At 36.8% G+C, this 21,790-nt stretch overlaps 1 protein-coding gene across 5 annotated transcripts in view; it reads left to right on the forward strand.

Annotated features, from left to right (window-relative positions):
- Positions 1-21,790, forward strand: part of KLHL29 (kelch like family member 29) — a 415,683-nt gene that overhangs the window by 378,769 nt on the left and 15,124 nt on the right. For all 5 annotated transcript variants that reach the window (XM_087917962.1, XM_026710472.2, XM_087917974.1 and 2 more), the window contains 2 exons: positions 3,166-3,359; positions 17,209-17,353. In XM_087917962.1, the coding sequence (XP_087774088.1) occupies positions 3,166-3,359; positions 17,209-17,353 (339 nt within the window). The remainder of the gene's footprint in view (positions 1-3,165; positions 3,360-17,208; positions 17,354-21,790) is intronic.

The following is a 21,790-nucleotide window of genomic DNA, read 5'->3' on the forward strand; positions in this document are numbered from 1 at the left end:
TATCTAGAAGATTTAGTTCCAGTTAACCCTACCCTTTGAACAAACTCTTTCTGATTGAGAGCTATACAGTAGACCATCATTTTTAACAATTGATTTCCCTCCTCCACCCACTACCCCCATTTTGCACTGTAGCATAGCAAGAGATCTTCAATAAAGCTTTTAAGGAAGTTCTATCCTCTTTGATGTGTAAGTATCCTGCTTTTGTCACAGCAGTTGAATGAAATTGCTGAGTAAACAGAAAAGGTATACACTATATATGTCTGAAACAAGCAGTATATATAAAGAAGTAAGCACAATTAATCTGTTTACTTTTTTGGGAAGCAGATACATAGGAAATGTGTTGTGTTCCATAACATAGATTCTGTTCTGATTTGAAAAATATAAAGCTCACTAACCTCAAATATATAATAGTAGAATGTTGGGACCTTCCAGAGCTATATCCAATAGGGTGTTTTTTTTTAATAATTTCTTTCACTCTGACAGAATAAGGATAGGAGCCTTCCACCAAAGGAAACACAGATTTGTATTTAGGGAAACAGCAAACATCTCACAACATTTTAGCCACCTTCTTATCTTTTTTATACTTTGGCCTATGTATAAGCATAAAATTACACGTGTGTGATTGAAATATCCAAATGTAAATCCCAAAGTGATGTTTTTGGAAAGAAACATTGTAAAATGAAATCTACCTTATGAATGTGCAAGTTAAACATTTTATTTTTCTCACTTCAACTTTTTTTCCCCAACGTAGTACTTAGAATATTGAAAGTTTCTTTTTCATTGCTGATGAATCTCTCTCCTTATTTAAGGTCTACTTTTATGATAGCCATTCGTATTTTCCACAACTTTGGAAATTAAGATCATGTATGTATTTTGACAACAGGTTAAGTTTGCTTTGCCTTTCATTTTTCCTCAGTTCCTTTCTTGTATTTTATTGATAAAATATTATTGGTCCCTCAACCTGCTCCTGCAGTTTTTAACTAGGAGATTCAGAGACATCACTGAAAGGTCATTAGCAATATGAATGTACATTTCACAAAAGAAAAAAAAACGCGTGAATAATCACGAATGCCAATAATGTTCATGTTTATTAACCGCAAAGTTGCCAATGGCATTAGGCTTTGGGTGTATATGTGTGTGAGAACAGGGGAAAAGTGTTAAGCTTATAGTTTGTCTCTCCCACTATTAAGATTCAAAAATTTCATACTGAACTGACTGGGCTGAATTCCATGGGATCGTATAACCACAATAAATAACTCTCTTTTTTCCTATCCGCCAGTTTATTTTGGTTGCTACCATTTTAGCTTTAAAAATTAGGTATCTGAATTGGTGATATTGTTCAAAATGAATCTTCATCTATAGTTTATTAATTGTCCATCTTTATGATCAGAAGCTTGATTGAATTTTATACCAATGACCTTAGAATTAATTTAACACTCTGAGGCATAGACTTTAATCTGCGATGAGATAAGGGTAGAAGGGTGGTAACATCTTAGATTTTCAGCATGTCATGATAAAATGGAACAGCTTTGTTTACACATTGAACATTAAACTGAGACAACTTCCATGTCCCCAAAATATTTAATACATTTAATATTTAATAACTGAGGCAAAGAGTTATCATACTATGTTATGTCTGAAAAGCAGATGATCTTCAAGCTAAACAATTGAAGTGTGGCATTTGCTTTCCTCTAGTTGCTGCTAGATATCACTGCACTGATTTGCAAGGATTATCTCTTCTGTTCTAATTAACTGAAGTTAATTAATAGGAGACATCTTGACAAAGGAACCCTGGATTATTTTAGTCAAAGATATAATTAGATTTGAGAGCCATATGTAGAGAATAACTTTCGTTTTCTCTTATGCTCATTCACTAGCTGACACTATCATGCCTGCCTTAAAATGGTAGAAGGGCTTCTTGATAAGAACAGAAGAAGCTATTGAAAAGAAAGGAATTAATATGAGATGGAAATGAATATGGGCCTTCTGTCTCATAGCCTGGATCCATTGGATGATTGGTTGTTGCTTGGGTCTGCCTAGTGAATTTAACCCTTTTTAATTCATCTAAAGAGAGCTTATTCCTCTTTACTTCTTTCCTTTCCAATGGCAAAGGATTCTTAAATTTCTGCTAGAAAGAGGGAAAGGAACCTGTGCTTTTATTGGATTGCTATTATATGTGAGAGAATTGTACATCAGGAGGAAAACTATTGGTATATGCAATTGGAAATGGTTACTTTTACAAAATAGTTACCTTATTTATAGGCAATTTGTACTTCTTAATTCTGTTGTGGATGGTTTTATCCAGGGGTGGGATTCTACCAGTTCGCACCTATTCACTAGAACCGGTTGTTAACATTCTAAGCAGTTTGGAGAATCGGTTGTTAGAAGAAATGACTGGCCTAATCCTGTAAGGAAGGCAGAAAGGAAACATTCTGGTGTTGCTTACAGAAACTGCTTCTCTGTTAACCCTTATTACATTCTTGGCAGGACTAGACTTCCTGTCTCAGGAACTTCTCTGGAGTTTTTTTCCCCTCATTTGCTGGTACTTTGCTTGTGTGGAATGACCATTCAAAGTTACAGTGGCATTGAAAAAAGTGACTTATGACCATTTTTCATACTTATGACTGTTGCAGCATCCCCGCAGTCATGAGAGGCCAGGCGAGGAGATGCGTGCCTCGATGTGAGTGATATTGAATTGGCCGCACCCAGCCAATAACATGACCACCAAGCCATGCCCACCCAGTCACATGGCCACCAAGCCACACCCACCACCTAAGCCACGCCCACAGAACCGGTTGTTAAAAATTTGAATCCCACCCTTGGTTTTATCCTTTTATATGTTTATTTATAGGTGTAAAGTGCAGACATTTATTGAGAGAATCTAATCTCAAGAATTCGATTCAGCTGACATTAAAAATATTAGGTTGAAGAATCAGATAGTTGGGCAATACACAAGAAATCTATCATCTATCTATCTACAGCTACATATATTTCCCTTTTTTGTTGAGATGATCTTTCAGAGTCAACTTGTTTTGGAAAAATACAGTAATTGTCAACTGGATGCATTATTAATGAGTTTAGAAAACACATTTATGAAATTGTTTTCTTGACAGGTGATGATTCATCTCTCTAGCACCTAGGTTTATTCATCTGTCTTTGTTCTAGGTATGACACCATCACCAATCAGTGGGAGACGGTTGCTCCTTTGCCAAAGGCAGTGCATTCTGCAGCTGCAACTGTTTGTGGTGGAAAGATCTATGTTTTTGGAGGTGTGAATGAAGCTGGCCGAGCTGCTGGAGTCCTGCAGTCATATATTCCACAGACTAACGCATGGAGTTTTATAGAGTCACCAATGATAGGTAAAAGTAACAAGCTACCAGTTTTAACTTGAAGATGGGGAAGGATGCGTACGCGTATGCTCTTGATTTAGTGACAACGGATTCAAATTTTAATGCGTTTACAAGAAAATAATTAAGAAAGTATAATTTTCTACGTTTATGAAACTTCTCATTAGTTAGGCTAATGGAGCTGGTTAGCACACTGAAAGCCCTCCCTTCACCTTTTAATTAATTTTAAGTATTGCTTGTATCTTTTTATTTTAAATCTTATATACTGTTTTTATGTTTTTAATATTTTATTTGTACATCACAAACCCTCTCTGCGTGGGAGATAGGGTTTCCTAAATAAGAGAGGGAGGGAGGGAGGGAGAGGGGGAGGGGGAGAGAGAGAAAGGGGAGGAAGAAAAGGAAGGAAGGAAGGAAGGAAGGAAGGAAGGAAGGAAGGAAGGAAATAAATAAATAGATAGATAGATAGATAGATAGATAGATAGATAGATAGATAGATAGATAGATAGATAGATAGATAGATAGAGGATATGGTTGCAAAGTAAGTCAAGGTAATGTGTGCCATATATTATTACGGTATTATGTTTATCTTTTAAAATTGGAGTGTTTTAGTGAAAAGGCAGAACAGAGATACAATGGGTACCATTAGCCTATGATTCCTACATCAGAAATATTGATGGTCCAGTTTAGATGTAGTTTTACCACATTGTCCTTACTTTTCAGTAATCCAAACGGGAGCGCATATGATTTGATACTATGGTTTGTTAGCACTAACTATGCTATGCTATGCTATGCTATGCTATGCTATACTATACTATACTATACTATACTATACTATACTATACTATACTATACTATACTATACTATACTATGCTGTACTATACTTGTGTATAATATATACACTATGCATTATTGTGATTTTCATATAGTATAATTGTAATTTTTCTATGCTTGATACTTTCAATGCGAACATGTTAGGTTGTGCTTCTCCACTCCCAAATCAGAGGTATTCTTTCTTATCATGAACAAGTGTCCTCTGACTTCTAGACCATAATAAACATATTGTTAAGTTTCCCTTTGTAGAAGAAGCAATTCAGGACTTGCTTGTATCATTGATTTATGGGTGTAACATTGCTGCTGTTCCTTCGCTGCTGTTAGTGTTCAACTAAACATGACATGATATGCATATGATGTACCATGATATACCCAGCAGGAAGACATTAACCACTGGTAATCAAGTTGGTACATTAGAGCAGGGACAGCCACCTCATTCCCTAACCCTTTTCTATTCCTAGAATCTGCTGAACAACTTACGAAGTTTTCCTGTACTCTTAACAAAATGGTGAAATTTAATACATTGTGCAACGAAAACCCCAACCCTGCTCTCTAAAACAATTTCAAAAGCAATTAATACCTTAGACCTATTACATTGCCAACCCATGCAGTCTAGAAGAAAAAAAGACACACTAGTATAAATAATACCCTAAGAACAGTATGAAAACTGCAAGTTAAGAAAGGAATTGCATGCTTCCTCAAGTAAAAGTAGCTAATTGACAAATGTCTACATAATCATCAAGGAGGAATATTAATTGAAGCTGATGTTATTTTGATTTGGTCTAACAATAGAATTTGAGTGACAATTTTTAAAGAAATGGAATGCATAGATTTCATTATGATGTTAAAAAAATTGAGTAGATACTTATACAGATAATTGAGCAGATATTTGTACAAATAAGACAGATAGATTCTCTTACTCTGCATTTGGTACCATTTTCAACTGAGTCTAAAATCATGACAATATTTGAGGGAGAAATGTTTATAATAAATCAAAGGAAAATATTTTTAAATGAGGGGTTTGGTCACAAATTTTCCATAATGCTTTCAAATGTACTTTAGAGATTATCCATGTCTTGCTGCCTCTTCCCTAAAGTTATTGTGCATGAAAAGTGTTGCATATTCTTTTATCATTGAAATACATACAGGGGTTGTTGTTTTTTTGCATCCTCAAGAGTTTATATTTTTAACAGAGTTCAGTTTCCTCCTTTTACTTTAGTGATTCCTATTCTGCAGCCAAAACCAGGTATTAAAGTAATCCCAGCTGTCTGCTCTGTTTTGATCTTGAGATTTCTTCTGGATCATTGTCCTGATATGGTATGAGGTCAGCTCAAGTTGACTTCACTAAATGGCAATCTGGTAATAAGACAACTGGAGTGCTCTTTCTTAGTTTATTTTTAGAATCCTTTTGACAATGCAGCCAGTCATTGTTGCTAAAACACAAGAGAGAACTTCATTATTCAAGGTAGTTCTTATGTCCTATTAAGCTTTAGACTTTTATTTGCGGGGCAAGAAGGAAGCAATGTCTTATCTCAATAACTGTCCCTAGAATATCAAGAGGAATCCTTTTTTTTTCTTCTGCAAACTGTTCTTTGTAAGAGCTGATCAAGTCTTTTTAAGAGTTTAAGAAAATAATAGGTTTGCAGAATTATAGTTAAGATCATTATTGATTAGTATACATTACTTCGTGTTTGGAAGGGCTAAAATATTTAACAAATGCAAAGTTGAAGTGCATCTTTCTGGTTACTACTCATGGTAGTATAATAATGATGAGAAATTTTGGGACTAACCTAGGCTGGTTGCAAGGGATAGAAAAGCTTTTTTTATTATACAGATAGTCCTTGTTTAGCAACTGCCTCATTTAGTGTTCGTAGTTAAACAATGATGAAAAAGTAATTTTATGACTAATACTTGCATTTACAATCTTTGCAGATCTGTAAGGCAAAGGAAAGCTAAAGTAAGATTATAAGCACAGTTGCATATCACTTAGCAATTGCTTCATTTAACAACCAAGTTACTGGTCCTAACTGTGGTAGCTGGACAAGGACCTCCTATACTGAATTGGTCTATATCAAGGGTCTTCAAATTTGGCAAGTTTAAGACTTGTGGACTTCAACTCCCGGAATTCCTGAGTTAACATGACTGGAGGAGGAATTCTGGGAGTTGAAGTCCACAAGTTTTAAAAGCTGTCAAGTTTGAAGACCCCCTGGTCTATATTATACAGGGCAGCAAATGAATCAGTAACAAGCCACTATTGTGGATCAATTGTTGCTTGAAGAAAATGTGTATGTAATTCTATTTAGCAGTCCAATGAATAATCAATCTCCTGTGGAATAGATTCTCTCATGAAGTGATACGTTCCCCGTGAGAACTATTTAAACAAAACTTGAAATGCTTTAACAATTTTCCACCAAGTAGGATTGAACCTGATGACAATTGTTTAAATTCTCTGCTGTTTTGATGGATCTATGCTTCAGGGACTGTGTTAAAGAATCATAGAGTTAGAGGTAGTCCCTGAAGCATAGATCCATCAAAACAGCAGAGAATTTAAACAATTATATATGAAACATCACAGGTACAGATACAGTTATTATGTAGAATGAATTATAGTGAACATAAGCGTGGATGCACATCTGTGTAAGAATTAATAGTGTGAGGTGATGAACGTCATAACCCACTTCGGCAGAAAGATTAGCCATATTAAGTAGTCATTTGTATTTCAAAATATTTTATCTGTCTTTTACATATGTTTGTAGCGCACCATACATATAAAGCAAATATATCACTGTAAGACAAAATGCAAATAATTGGAATTGCAAAATGCAAACATGAGTAAATAAATAAATAGCTGATTCTGCAAACTTTATCAGTGTTGCAAGCCCAAATATAGAATAGAGCAGATAAAGCATAGGATTGAAATAGATCTGACTACTAAGCTGTTTCATTTCACATAGTATATTCTCTCATGGACAACTTTCCCTGATTTGGTAATCTGTAGATGTCCTGCCTTAGCTTAGAAACATTGGCCATACTTACGTGAACCTCTCTAAAATATTAATTTCCATGATGACAGCTGAGCTGGCCTCAAACCAACCATTTAGGAAAAAAATTAATGGACTGCCAACATTTGTAAATAAAGTTTACATGTCTAATATTATAATATTTGGGATTAGTCTTCCTAATAAATCCAAAATCTCCCCAGCTATTTCTGTCATGACAAATTTGAGCCTGAATATCAAAAGATACTCTCCAGATGAGCTACAGCAATTGGGGCACAATTAAACATCGGTTTTTAAAAAGACATCCCTAATAAGGATACAGGAAAGCGGTTTTATTATGTTTTATTGTGGATATAATTCCCCTAACTATTTAATCACTGGGTATGCAAGCTATAAATGTGCCAATTATCCATACCTGGTCCAACATGCAAAAAAAGGCCAAGCAACATACTTTGTTGTGCTTAGTTATTAAATAGCCCTTGAAGAGAATGTCTGAAGCAGACACTCATAAGATGGAGTGGAGGTCTATAAGATGGTTGGTGGGATCAAAAGCCATTCCACCGCAAGTCTGCTAAACAAAGGGAGAAATTTGGTTCTCTTCAGAATTTCCAAATTGCACATTTAGTAAAGTGGAGATGTTTTGACATTTGTGTTCCTACATATTTAGAAGGCTCTGTTTAGAGAAGGTGAGGGAAAAATCAGAAAAACTTTCATGCATACTTTTTTAAACATCTCAAACCTGATGTGGAAAAATGGCAAAATAAGATTAACAATGGAGGAGAAGGAGCCAAATAGAAATTGAGATTAATCAGAATTCATAGTTATCCATTCCCACTGCAGTATCATGTACAACATATCACAAGCCCTGTGTTTCCTGCCATTATACAATACCTGAGAAGCATCATCGGGTATATGGCATTTTCTACTGTAATTCTTTCTGGCTTCTCTGAGGCCTCTGGTGGGTGGAGGGTTTGGAATTTTACTCCTGGCTTTGAAAAGGGCAGAAAATCAACATCCAAGCATGGTTGCACACATGTGGCATTTTTTTACTCGCACGGTGGAGATTGTTGCATGTGAAAGTCTACAAGTGCCTTGTAAATAGCAATGTAGACTTCCAGAGGGAAATTGTGATACCAACTTTCCTGAGGTTTTCATCTTAAGGAATTGGTGGAGTATCGTATTGCTTCATTCTTCAGGATTACGTTATGCAGTTCATCCTGGCAATATGAACATACTACAGGTAGTCCTTAAATGACTGTCTCTTTAGGCAACCATTTACAGTTACAACAGTGCTGAAAAAGTAACTTTGCAACAGTTCTCACATTTACACTTTTGCAGATCTGTAAAGAAAAGGAAAGCTGAAGTAAGATCATAAGCACAGTCATGATTGCAAACTTCTTATTAACCAAGTTGCCAGTCCCAGCTTTGGTCACTAAACAAGGACCTAATGTATCAAGATGCACATTTCCCAGGTCTAATGTATATCCCTAAATCATCTTATAGATAAATGATTGCTGTGGTTTTCTTTTGAAAAGTTGGGGCCATTGTTAACATCCTTATGCGCGGTGGACACAAGAGATAGTATCTTGGTGAAAGTCAACTTCTAAAAATGGCGTGCTGTGCAGCAGAACTTTGTTTTTCCTCCTGACATCAAATAGCTTATTTTGCTGCCAAAGCTGGTTTTTTGGTGACACACTCCCCAGATTCAAATAGTGAAACTGGGAATGACTCAAGAGCACCCTCAGATGACTGTAGGCACATACCTGGGAAGAGGAATCTCGATTATTGCAATTTTCAGTAGGAGTAGCTGGAGGATCATGTCTCCATCGTTTCCTTCAATTGTTTCTTCTTTTTAAGTTTGCCTCAGATTTTAATTGCAAAAAGTAGTTTCTTTTTTCAGTTTCATTCTTATTTGTAACGGTTAATCAAGTGATTGAAAGCTGATTTATTATAACTCCTTGCTGAATTTTAATGTGATTTCTTTGCATTTTTATTGTTTTATTTCAGAGTTGTGAATTATTTTTGCTTTCCCCATATACAAGTTGATGGCAATTGTTTTACGTAGTGAAAGCTATCAAATTTGATTTACATTTACATCAGGTTTTCACTACAAGGATTTTGTATGCTATTTTTAAAAGCTCTGCTCTTATTTCTTTTAACTTCTGATGGGAATCTGGCTTTTTTTTTCCTATTTATCTTTCATTGTGGGAAATATTAACTGAATTCTTTCTGCGGTTATTTTGTTATGGTATATTTACTTCCACTGTCATTGGGAAAAACTATTTATGTCTGGATGGGAAAGTTCAGCTACAGGAAAGTTTTGGACGGTATTACAATTGTAAATAATGCATCAACTTAAATGATAAAGCCCTTTGGGAAGCCTTTATAAAACATTCAAATTGAAAACCTAGATTAAAAGTTTGATAAAATAACTACAGTTTTAAATCAACCCAGAGATGATACTCAGCAGTTAAACCAGATTTTCAACCAGATGGATTGGAGTCTAATTTGTTGCTGGCAGATTTGAAGCCCGGTTTGAAAACTGCAGGCTTGCTGGAAAAGGCTGAAAGAGGCAAGAAATTTAAAGACTTAGAAATGACAGAATAACTAAGGATGACTATTGTGGTGGTTTATAGTAGATCAGAAGCCATTGTGGACTTGGTTAAATACAAGTTTAACTTCATTGTTGGTTTTACCAGTTAACTAACTTTTTAATAAACTAGATGCCAAATCAAATTGGTTGGGTAAATAGTTTTATAGAAGATTGTAATTTGTGGGCCTGTTTCAAGAAGTGGGGAACTATTATTCTTGAAATATATGTGTCAATATTCAACTATGTATATGCGTTTTTAATGCACTCTTTTAAGATCTTACTTTGCTTTGTTTTTGTATTTTTTCCCTTTTTGGAAGTTTGTATTTTAACATTGTGAATGAAATAAAAATGTAAATGCAAAGAGTTACTATCTCAGCATGCAGACATAGGGAAATTACATCCAAATATGTTGCAACTTTGCCTGGATAGTATCCTAATCTGCAATTGGAATGCAAATTAAAATTCTTGCACTTTATGTTTTATTTTAATTTTAATTTCACTTAATACATTTTTTATTTTACACTTCAACCTATGAACACCCCAAATCTTAATTCTTATGTTCTTTAGCATTGGGGCGGGGGGGGAACACTAATAATGTAGCTTGTCCCAAACTAATAATTTAACGTGTGGGATTGTCAGGCTTTAAAATAATAACACTGAGAGCTCATTCGTGCTTCATAGGCAAGAATGAGTTCTGAATTAAACTCTAAATTTAGCTATTTGTTCTTCTAATAGATCTTGCACTTTTTTCATTATAAAGGCTTGATCTCACTGGAATTACCCTTGAACAATAATTACTATTTCTGTAACCTGTTTACCTTTTCCAGCTCAGGGGTAAGCTCCCAACCTGAGATTCATTACTACGAAATACACAGAGAGGTTGTTCCTCTTTTTTGAATAGATGTGCACTTTGAATAATACAAAATTCTGCCTGTTTTCTTCAAATACGTTAGAAGCTGGATACGTTTTGTAGCCAGAAACATATTTTTCTGGTTCCTTCTCCAAAATTCAGAATTAAAAAAATGGGTAAGGAATTCCAGATTCTGTCAGATTTTATTTGCACTTCTGTTGAAGAGGGGATACACATAAACACAAATACAGCAAGCAGTTGCCAAATCTGTCTTAGAAGTAGAATATCCTTTATCTAAGCAAGCAGAGTTTTGAGAAAAATATCCCTTGTTGTTTTTCTATTTTATGCTATGTATTTTTTTAAAAAAAAACTGATTTCATGAATTGTACCTGACTTTCATTACAAACGTTGCTACTCAAAGAAGTTCAATTTCTTTCCAAAATACTATTTTCTACAGTTTCTTTATTTTTATTTGTTGCTCTCCAGTGAATGCTCTCCCCCCCCCCCTGTTTTTTTGGGCCTGGGGGAGAAGGAGGGGATAGTTAGTGTGGTTCAGTGAGCAAAATATTCCCGATAGAACTCACAATAACAAAAGCAAAATCCCAAGTGATGAAACTTACGCCGACACAGGATAGGTTGGATTGGTCATAAATGAGAAAGCATCTAGTAACAAATTGTGTAGTCTCTCTCCCTTTGAATAGGGAAGAATGAAGGAAATATACAAGTGCTGGTTTAAAGGAGCTCCATTTCATAAGTGCACAGGCTGCCCTATTCCTTTGGGGTTTTGTTTGTTGTTAATTTTCCCCTCCTCCTCCTCCTCCTCCTCCTCCTCCTCCTCACCTCTTGCTTGCATTGTTTTAGGGATGGTGCATGTTAACATTGCTAGACCATGTCACTAATTCAGTCACTGCAGGCACCCAGGGTGCCTGGATCATAGGCTAATGGCTTCAAGAAACAGCAGGAGCTCTTGACAATTGTCTGAACTCTAGAAGTATTCACTGATGATTTGATTCACTGCTCAGTTCTGTCTTTGCGGTGCATATTATCAGGGAGAGGAATACTTGGTCATAAGATTCTTAGATTTGTAAGCCTTTCCTATTTCTTTCATACCTGGGACTCTTTGTTGATGGATATGTGTGATCTCTCTGTTGTCTCTCAGGAATGCTTTATTACTTATATTTTCCCCTCATCCCTTAGGCAGCACCTCTTAGTTCTCCCAGCTGGATGCTGTTGTGGGAAATAATGCCCATGCTACATAAAGATCCATGTTAAATAGTGACTTTCTTTGACTCTAAATTATGCCCCAAGGAATATCAGATACTGAGATTTTGTATGATGTTCCTTACTATAATCCTTACCTTTCTTACTAAGGAATATAAGTTTCCTTCCATAGATTTAACAGAAGATTATTTTCATATGGTGGCTGCCCACCATTGGAGTTCTGATTCCTTGTCCCGGTGATCAGGGGCATCTTGATAAAGGCATCTAAAGTGTGTAGTGAATGTTTAAGCAAATAGTTGTTACATTTGCTGCTCATCCCATTGTTCCTTCTTTTGCAAAACAAATTGTTAATGGGATCGTCACACCCTCTTATCAAAGTAAAGTTCTTTACCACACTAGAACTAGTGAATTATTTAATGCAATAATTAACATTGCGAAGTCACACATTCCATCCTATGAAGGTGAACCGGTGTATCAGAGGCCTGGAAAACTAACTTGCAATCACTTTCCATTCAGAATGCTATATCAGGGGTGTCAAACTCAAGGCCTGCAGGCCAGATCCAGCATATTGAGTGCTTAGATCTGGCCCATGGGGCCCACTCTGGAAACAGCGAAGAATCGGCCTGTGGTGCCTCTACCAGCAAAAATAGAGCTTGGGAGGGTTGTGTGCACCCTGGCCCCCAAGGTCAAACACAACCCTAATATGGCCCTAAGTGAAATAGAGTTTGACACCCCGGACTATATGGTAACATCAACTGTGGTTAGCCTGTTTACCTGCCTCCAGACAAGAATGTTACAGGTGCAGTGCCTGATCACTTCATCTCCCACATCACATTCCTTCCAGTGGTGTGGATGCTGAGTTTTCTGCTTTAGTGTAGGCACTTTACTGTCAAACTACCTCAGTATCTGATGTTGCGTTCAACACCAGATGAGGAACACACTGCTGGCTTTGGCAAGCAAAGTGATTTTGACCAAGGAATCATGCTGTTTGTTGTGTTCAAGAGGTGGAGCTTTTAGCTGGTTTTAGTGTACTTCAGGCCTTTGAATGTATCATGGTCCGATGAACTATAGACAATCTAACAATAGACCACACTACAAACGCAAGCAGTTCCTGCAAAAGCTTTCCCCCCGCATAGGGGATATAAGTTGCAACTCTCTAATGATGCCTTTCAGTTGCAGAAGTCCAGGATAGTCAGAGGTGGGATTCTACAGGTTCACACCTATTCACTAAGAACCGATGGTTAACATTCTAAGCAGTTAGGAGAACCGTTGTTAGAAGAAATGACTGGCCTAATCCTGTAAGGAAGGCAGGAAGGAAACATTCTGGGGTTGCTTACAGAAACTGCCCCTTTGTTAACCCTTATTACATTCTTGGCAGGACTAGACTTCCTGTCTCAGGAACATCTCTGGAATTTTTTTGCCCTCCTTTGCTGATACTTTGCTTGTGTGGAGTGACCATTCAAAATTACAATGGCATTGAAAAAAGTGACTTATGACTTATGATTTTTGATCCAAGATGGGCTCAGCTTTTGGCAGGACTATCTTCTACCTATCCTATCCTGATCCACATGCGTGAACCTCAAATAGCCCAAAGAAGAAGTACTATTTATTTGCCTGTGATTATAGTTCTCCAAATGGTCATTTGTGAATTTATACAACCTAGCCCTCTTCCAACTTGTACTGCAAAGATAATTAGAGATAACTTGGTGTATGGAGGTAGGTGCAATTGATGGACATGATGAAAACTCTGCTCGCTTTATTCCGTATTCAGTGTAGTCAATATACTTTATAGAATGGACTTCAGAGCTGTTGTGCAAGACAGACCACATATGTTCAGATTCATAAATAATCAACCTGGAGAACTGCAGCAACATGATTGATAGATATTATCTTGTGAAAGACGGTATTGATTATCCAATTATCATTCAGCTTTTAGGCAGAGATGTATCTTCTAATTCAATTTATATTCACTACCCTTTTTCACATACTATTTTTTTCAATATTTTTAAAATATTAGTTTTTATTATTAGTGATTTAATCTTGAACACCGTGCCTTGATCCATCAGCCTCCTGGTTGACAAATGCTTGATCTATGTTCTCATTCTGATTTTATTGTAAAATTCCAGGCCTTTATGGATCAGATATAACATATTTAGTTATGTGTGTTCAGTACCAGCTAGCAAACAGGAAGCAGCAGGTGAAGCGAGGCAGAATCACATCTGATACCTGGACAATTAGCACCTACCCTCCAAGGCTGTGTGCTTTCTCTTCTTCTCTTCTCCCTATATACCAATGACTGCATCTCAAATGATCCATCTGTTAAAATACTGAAGTTTGCAGATGACACAACAGTGATTGGTCCCATTTGAGACAACGATGAATCCACATACAGACAGGAGGTTGTACAACTTGCGTTGAGGTGTAACTGGAACAATCTGGAACTGAACACATTCAAAACCGTAGAAATGATGGTAGATTTTAGGAGAAACACTCCTATACTACCACCTCTTACAATACCAAACAACACAATATCAACAGTAGAGACCTTCAAATTTCTAGGTTCTATTATATCACATGACCTAATATGGACATCTAACATCAAAAACGTTATCAAAAAAGCACAACAAAGGGTGTTCTTTCTGTGCCAACTCAGAAAGCTCAAACTGCCCAAGGAGCTGCTGATCCAGTTCTACAGAGGAATTATTGAGTCTTTCATCTGCACCTCTATAACTGTCTGGTTTGGTTCTGCAACCCAACAGGAAAGACACAGACTTCAGAGGATAATTAGGATTGCAGAAAAAACAATTACTACCAACTTGCCTTCAATCGAGGACCTGTATACTGCTCGAGTCAAAAAGAGGGCTGTAAAAATATTTACAGATCCCTCACATCCCAGACATAAACTGTTTCAATTCCTTCCCTCAAAACAACACTAGAGCACTGCACACCAGAACAACTAGACACAAGAACAGTTTTTTCCCGAAAGGCATCACTCTGCTAAACAAATAATTCCCTCAACACTGTCCAACTATTTACAAAGTCTGCACTACTATTATTATTAACCTTCTCATCACTCCTTATCACCCATCCCCTCCCACTTGTGACTGTATGACCGTAACTTTGTCGCTTGTATCCTTACGATTTATATTGACTGTTTCCTATTATGATTTGATTACTTATTGTACCCTATGACTATTATTAAGTGTCGTACCTGATGGTTCTTGACTCTTGCCGAATGTATCTTTTCTTTTATGTACGCTGAGAGCATTTGCACCAAGACAAATTCCTTGTGTGTCCAATCACACTTGACCAATAAAAGAATTCTAATTCTAATTCTGCGATATTATCTATTGCTACATACAAAAAAAAAGGACAGAATTGTTGCCACCCAAAACTGAGGGTGTTTGTTTAGGATAGCTGGAGAGGATAATTAATATAATGGTCCCTGAAAACTATCCATTGAGAGGGCCAGGGGAGCGATCTACTGATTTAAAATGTTCGTCCCTTCCCTTCTTTAAGATCAAATGATCACTGGCGTGTTGACAGGCACAGCTCAATAGGACAATCCGAAAACCTAGATCAGTGACCACTTACACAATATTCCTCTTCCTAAAACCAGTAAGTGAGGCTTGATTCCTTCTCATTTGTTCTCTAAATTTCAAAATAGAGCTTGGTTCAAAAAAAATAAAATAAACAATTGTAACTGTATTTGATGGGTCATTAAAAACACAATAAGCTTATGCTGTAGGGGAGAAAAAGAAAGCACACAATAATATAATGCTGATTCTTCTGCAGGAGAACTGAGAAACTGCTGACTCTTCGGAAGAAACAAAAGCAGAACTCTGCTATTAAAACCTCAAAGTGGGACATTCATTTTATACCACAAGATGATATCCACAGCAGGGCATTAGCTTCATGGGGAGCTTATATTTCTACCTTGATACAAACCTAAAATAACATCCCTTTGGGCTTTTGAGTTAACCTTTCTTTATTAGATTAATACAGATTTTGCAAAATAATAGTCCCATGAAAAGAGCCAAGGAAATGCGATCAACATTTATGGAAAGGACACATCCAAATAATAAGTTGCGTCAGTAGCAATAACCACATTTTAATTTTCTAAGTATCAGAAGTCACAATATTTGGTGGTATCTACCAGAAGGAATGTTGTCTTCAAGAAAAAGTTGACTAATGACTTGCTTTTTATTTGTTTGGACAGTTACCTTCTTCATACCTAAAACAGTAGTTAAAAGTAGGATTTCTCCACCTAGAAATTCTACAGAAATGTTAGACTCCAGTCCTGGCTAGGAGTGATAGAAGACATGGACATTGTCAAAGAGTACCAGATTTCAAAAGACTGTATTAAAGAACGCAGATTAAATGGTATTTATTGATACAGGGTACATGATCTAGTTTGGGTGTTATCATTTTAATGTTTTCTTTTCAGGTAACTTTCTCTGCTTTAGGAGAGTTGACACCTAAAGTTAATGATACGTAGGGGGGCAGGAGAAGGAGAGATAGTTTAAAAATGAATTTTAGGCAGAGATTTTTGTGGATGGGCAGAGGGTAAATCCTTTCATGCCCACATATAAATGTACTGTGACCTGGAAAGTAAATATGAAAAGGTGATATGCTTACAATCTGTCTTCCCCAAAGCCTATGGCTATAATTGAAGCACGGGTGTATGTAGTTTATACTAGCATATAACCGGACTGTTGGAGGTCAACTGAGTCCTTAAATCCCATAAGGAGGCTAGTACAGATTGTCAGAATTGTAACCCATTATCTCTAGGGTCAGAGAGGTTGAGAAAAGTTGGCCTGCAGTTTCTGGTTACCCGCTGTGTATATACGGCTAAAAAGAAAAGAGACAGATCAAAAGAGGTTAAGCTAGAATATCAATTCACCTCAAAGCTAAGTAGGGATAATCTAACATCAGAGCCACCATCTGATTATGCTGCTTCGAAACTAATCTTCTTGTCTCAAAAATGGGCTGCGGTGCCATGTCTGAAATAATTTGGCAGATCATTTCAGTTTTACAAGGGCCATAGTTTTTTTGCAGATGCAAAAATGCATGTCGATATGGGAAGTGACAGTGCTGTTGGATTACAGCCACGGTGTAGTACGAGTAGAGAAGAGCCATGAACTTTTAAAAGTGCCTTTCAGAAGTTTAGGAATGAAGAACTCAATCAGCAATAAGAGCAGCAACAAAAATATTTCCCCATTTTTCTTTTTGCTGGGCTTGGAGATTTCAAGAAACGTGACTGATCTATAAATAAGTGGGATGCATAAATGAGAAGCTTGATTCTAGTACCAACCCTGGTAAACAATCTCGATTTTGCTTTTTTTTTTTTTTTTCCCCGTCAACAGATAACAAATACGCTCCTGCAGTCACTCTCAATGGTTTCATCTTTATCCTTGGAGGAGCTTACGCACGAGCAACCACCATCTATGATCCAGAAAAAGGCAATATTAAAGCAGGTCCCAACATGAACCACTCCAGGCAGTTTTGCAGGTGAGCCAAACAACCACAGGATGGTTGAATAATTGCTACCGTGTTCCGGTACATTTGTTTCCTTGCTGGAGAAAGTGATGGTGTGGGAGTGAGCAACACAGCAGGTTGCTTCTTGATCGTTCTTTTAAGGACCAAGTGGTCTCCAGACTATAGCCAGGAAAACTGGAGCTATGCATCCTCACCACCGGTTTCAGTAGCTACACATCAAGGTCTATCTGAGTGGGCCCTGTCTTCAGCATTCTCTTGGAGAATTGGGCAGGTTGAGTGGCTAAAATGGGGCATGTCTCAGTTTTGTCCTGATGTCAAATAAAATGTATGCCACTCATTTCATAAAGATTCAGGTAGGATGAATTTTCCCAAAAGCTGCTGAAGAGATGTTTAGTGTTAAAGGCACTAGATTGGGGATGTGCAACAGAGAAGTGCTTTGACCATAGGTAAGCTGTCATTGAAAGTTTCATGGCATACCTCTTAACACTCCTGAATTTTGCCCTGAATAACCAGGGGAGAGATCTGTAAGAAGCAAAATGAACGCCTCATCCTCCTTTTTAATTCAATTGCCTTTCCATATTATATTTATAAGATATTCATACAGGCAAACCAGTGCAATAAATCCAATGCATCAAGGAATGTCAGAAAGAAACAACTATTAAATTTGGATAAGCAAATCAATACTGCCTGCACTTTAGAATTCATGGTGTATGCTTGGGCCCAGGGAAGAAATGACCATTTTAAAAGTATTTGAAGGGTAGGCGGGGGGGACTGATTGAAATGTAATTAACATCTCATATATTACAGTGTCATCTTGAATGTTGGAAAGAACATGCCCCAGGCTTTGTCCATGCTTAAATGTGTGGCTTAAAGCTGCAGGTGCAATTTTATTACAAGAGCAGCATTGTATTAAATGCGCAGGGATTGTAGTGTGGCCCAAGCAGGTTTTTCACTAGTTCCACCTATATAAACTCTATATTTAGCTGATTTGAGCCTAAGACATAAACATGTATGTGTACACACCAGTTTAAAGTTCATCACTAATTGATTATTAAAGCAGGTCATAGTCCAAAAGTAATGGTGTTAATTTTAGAATCTTGGTGTGGAATTGTAAATGAAAGCTAATGTGTACTGAATCCCAAGTATTGACTCAATTATTAGAGAGTAAAAATAAACATCTCTGAAGCCAGATGCCAAAACAATATTTAGCCTCCCGTCTCCAATCTGGCATTCTCTATATGTAACTGGTCAAGTGTGCTGCTACAGTGGCCTCAGGCTGATCTCTCTCTGCCAATTTTGAATAAAAAGGAACCCAGATTGATTGATTGCTTTCCTATCTTTATTATTTTTATAAATAACTCAAGGCAGCAAATTATACCTAATGCTCCTTCCTCTGCCTGTTTTCCCCACAACAGCAACCCTGTGAGGTGGGTTGGGCTGAAAAGTTTGTTTTGCAGTAAATCTGCAGTTCCCAGTTTGGATTGCATACATAATAACAAGTTAATTACTTTAATATTTGTATAGCTCGCAAATCATGAAAACACTGGTGGCAATATCATGGAATAGATAAGCTTGTTAATTAATTATGGCTTGTATAAACCACATTTTTGTTTAATAGCTTGCTCTCTTTCAAACTGTTCCAAGATGCTTCAAAGTTCCTACCCAAATGTCCAAAGAAGGAATAGAAGAGTACAGAAAATTCAGCTGTTGGCTTAAGTCACTCACTCTCAACCCAACCCGTGTCACAGGGTGGTTGTTGGGTGGGGGAAGAAGAAAGGGCATTCAGTATGTTTGCCACCTTGAGTTATTTATAAAAAATAATATAGGCAGGATACAAATAAATAAACAGATGTTGCATTGGAATGAGACCTGGAGATAGGTCTAACATTGTCAGGCATCCTTTGCTATGAATTAAGAAAAAGTTCAACACTGTAACAAAGTGGAGGGGCTGGAGAGGGATCTCAAGAGATTAAGCCATTGGGTTCTCTACTCACTGAAAGCAACGCAACAGCACTGGCAACGGGAAAAGATCAGACAAAGGATTTATACCTACAGATACCACTTTTTTCTCCCACCCACCTCCCTCCCCAGAAAGCAGAAAGATTAGAGAGGAAGAGATTTCAAGAAAGTAACCTGCAGTTCCCAACCCATTTGCTGGTGCTGCCACATTGCTTTCGATGTGCAGAAGACAATAAGTGGGCATTCAAGCATTCCAGAGAATGAGAGAGTGGTTAGGGGACAAACAGAAGCAGGTGTGAAACCAAATAGTCTGGTATCTTTCCAGAAGGAAAGGACATTTGTGGTTATGCAAATCTCCACTTGGTGACTACTTCAATAGCAAAAGTCCAAATTAGGGTTGTTAAATGAGGACCACCTGCATAATCATTTTCCATAATGGTTTACTAGTACAGAGGATCCCAGTAGCCTATTCTTCTTATTAAAAGGTTTGGCTTTTTATTTTATATCACCCTTTCCTAAGTCTTGTATATACAGACAAACTGATTTCTTTGATTAGAGATTGGTCAATAACTACATTTATTGGTGACTGAAAACCTCTTTTGGACTTTCTGCATAAAAATGAAAAAAAAATGAACTTGTAATTTATGGTTTTGATGATTAGACAGGATAGATTATAGAAAGAAGAGAGTCACAATGTTACTTTAGAGAGATGTTAAAGTATAATTATAACTGCTATGAAGAAGCTACTTCTGTGTATTTATAAATCCTTTATGTCTTTTTCCTTTTTCCTACTTTCTCTTCTTGCAATTTTTGCTTTCCCTGTTATTTCTCTCTTTTTTGTTGTTTCTCTGTTCTAATTTAGCTTGTATTGGTACTAAATTATTGCTCTTAAATAAAATCCAGTATATACAGGTTATATTTAGATTTTGGCTTTTAAAATGACATATTGTTGTTTCCAGTCTCAACACTGGGACACGAAGAGGGAAAAAGTACCATATCCCTTACAACAGAAACGTATTTTCTGATTTTTGTACTGTTTCTCCTGTTTTTATTTAAAGAGTGCCCTCTCTTGGTTGTAAAAAGAATGCTGTCCTGAAGCTAACATACATGCAGAAAATATTAACAGTCCAAATCCCAGCCAAAGCCACTGTGTTCCTGCTGTTTCTGTGCTAATTACAGATTTTCATTGTTCCTCTGAGTTAACAAGAGTGAAATTGAATGTAGGAGAACCCCACTGTGTCTGTGCAGTAGTTAATTATATTTTTTCTCTCAAGATCGTAAACCAGAAGCAAACAGTGTGGTACAACTGACATAACTTCCCTTGGTAATTCATTCCATTAATTATGTGAAGGTTTCTTTTTAAACGAGGGATGTTCTTTAGTGATATTAAAATTACTTGGATGTGAATGACTTTAATGCATTCATGCTTTCACCAAGATCTCTTGACAGACTAGGATTTCTCTGATAATCTGAAGACTTGAGAGTTTATCCATGATAGGAGATAATTTTACATTTACATCCCCTTGAAAACCCACAAAAGTAGAACAGTTACTTAAGCCATTCTGCTGTTCAGAATAATTCTTGATTTTTTTGTATCCAAGATGGAGGAGGCAAATCTTTCCTAGTGATAAAGTAAAAATTCTACAGAGCAGTGTTCAGGTTTTACTTGCTTTAACAAATACTTTATAAATTGAAATAAATTTTAATTTTAAAATTGAATACTTTGATGCTTCTAAAATACCTATTTTTTAAAAAAAATAGTGAATTACTGAAAATCAGTGGAACTGAACAGAGGGAAGCTTTATGCTACAGATGAATCACACACTGAAGTGATTTATACCTGACACAAACTATAAGGCATTGATAGCCAAGAAGATGGCTCATGTTAAATTCCTAAGGATTGTAATGGGGATTGCAGTTGTAATGGAGTTGTCTTTTGTTTTTCTTTTCTTTTTCTTTTTTTTTAATCCTTAACTCGCAATTGTCTCTTTTTCTATCTGGATACTCCTGAATTTTTTCTGAACCAGGCTTCATATTAGCTTCATTGTACAGGCATAATAATATTCCTGGCCCCTATTTTGCCTTTCGGTATGCCACTCTGATCGGACTACCAAATCTGGACTGTAAAGATCCAGGACAAAGCGTATCGTTTAGTCCTTAGTCACTTTTTGTGAAACACTGGACCTCATTTCCCTAAGACTGTCTGCCAATCATTGCTCCTTTGAGCTCATACCGTGTCGTCACCTGAAGCCACCCAGAGGTTTTTTTTTAACATTCCTTTCCCAGGTCTGAACCTGTTGATCATACAGAGTCCTCAGTAGGCAGATAAGAAGGTTTTGAAAGTCTATCCACAACTTGTAATAGTCTACCTAGTCACAAGCTGTAATCTTTTTTGGAATTCCTTTGCCTTTTCTGTTATCCATCTGACATTAGCAAAGTTATCTCAGGTTTGCAGGACTCTCTCTTTGGAGTCCAACTGGCACTGTGTAT

The sequence above is a fragment of the Pseudonaja textilis genome, chromosome 1 (assembly GCF_049901715.1).
Source record: "Pseudonaja textilis isolate UNSWEBS1 chromosome 1, rPseTex1.2, whole genome shotgun sequence".
Classification (NCBI taxonomy): Eukaryota; Metazoa; Chordata; class Lepidosauria; order Squamata; family Elapidae; genus Pseudonaja; species Pseudonaja textilis.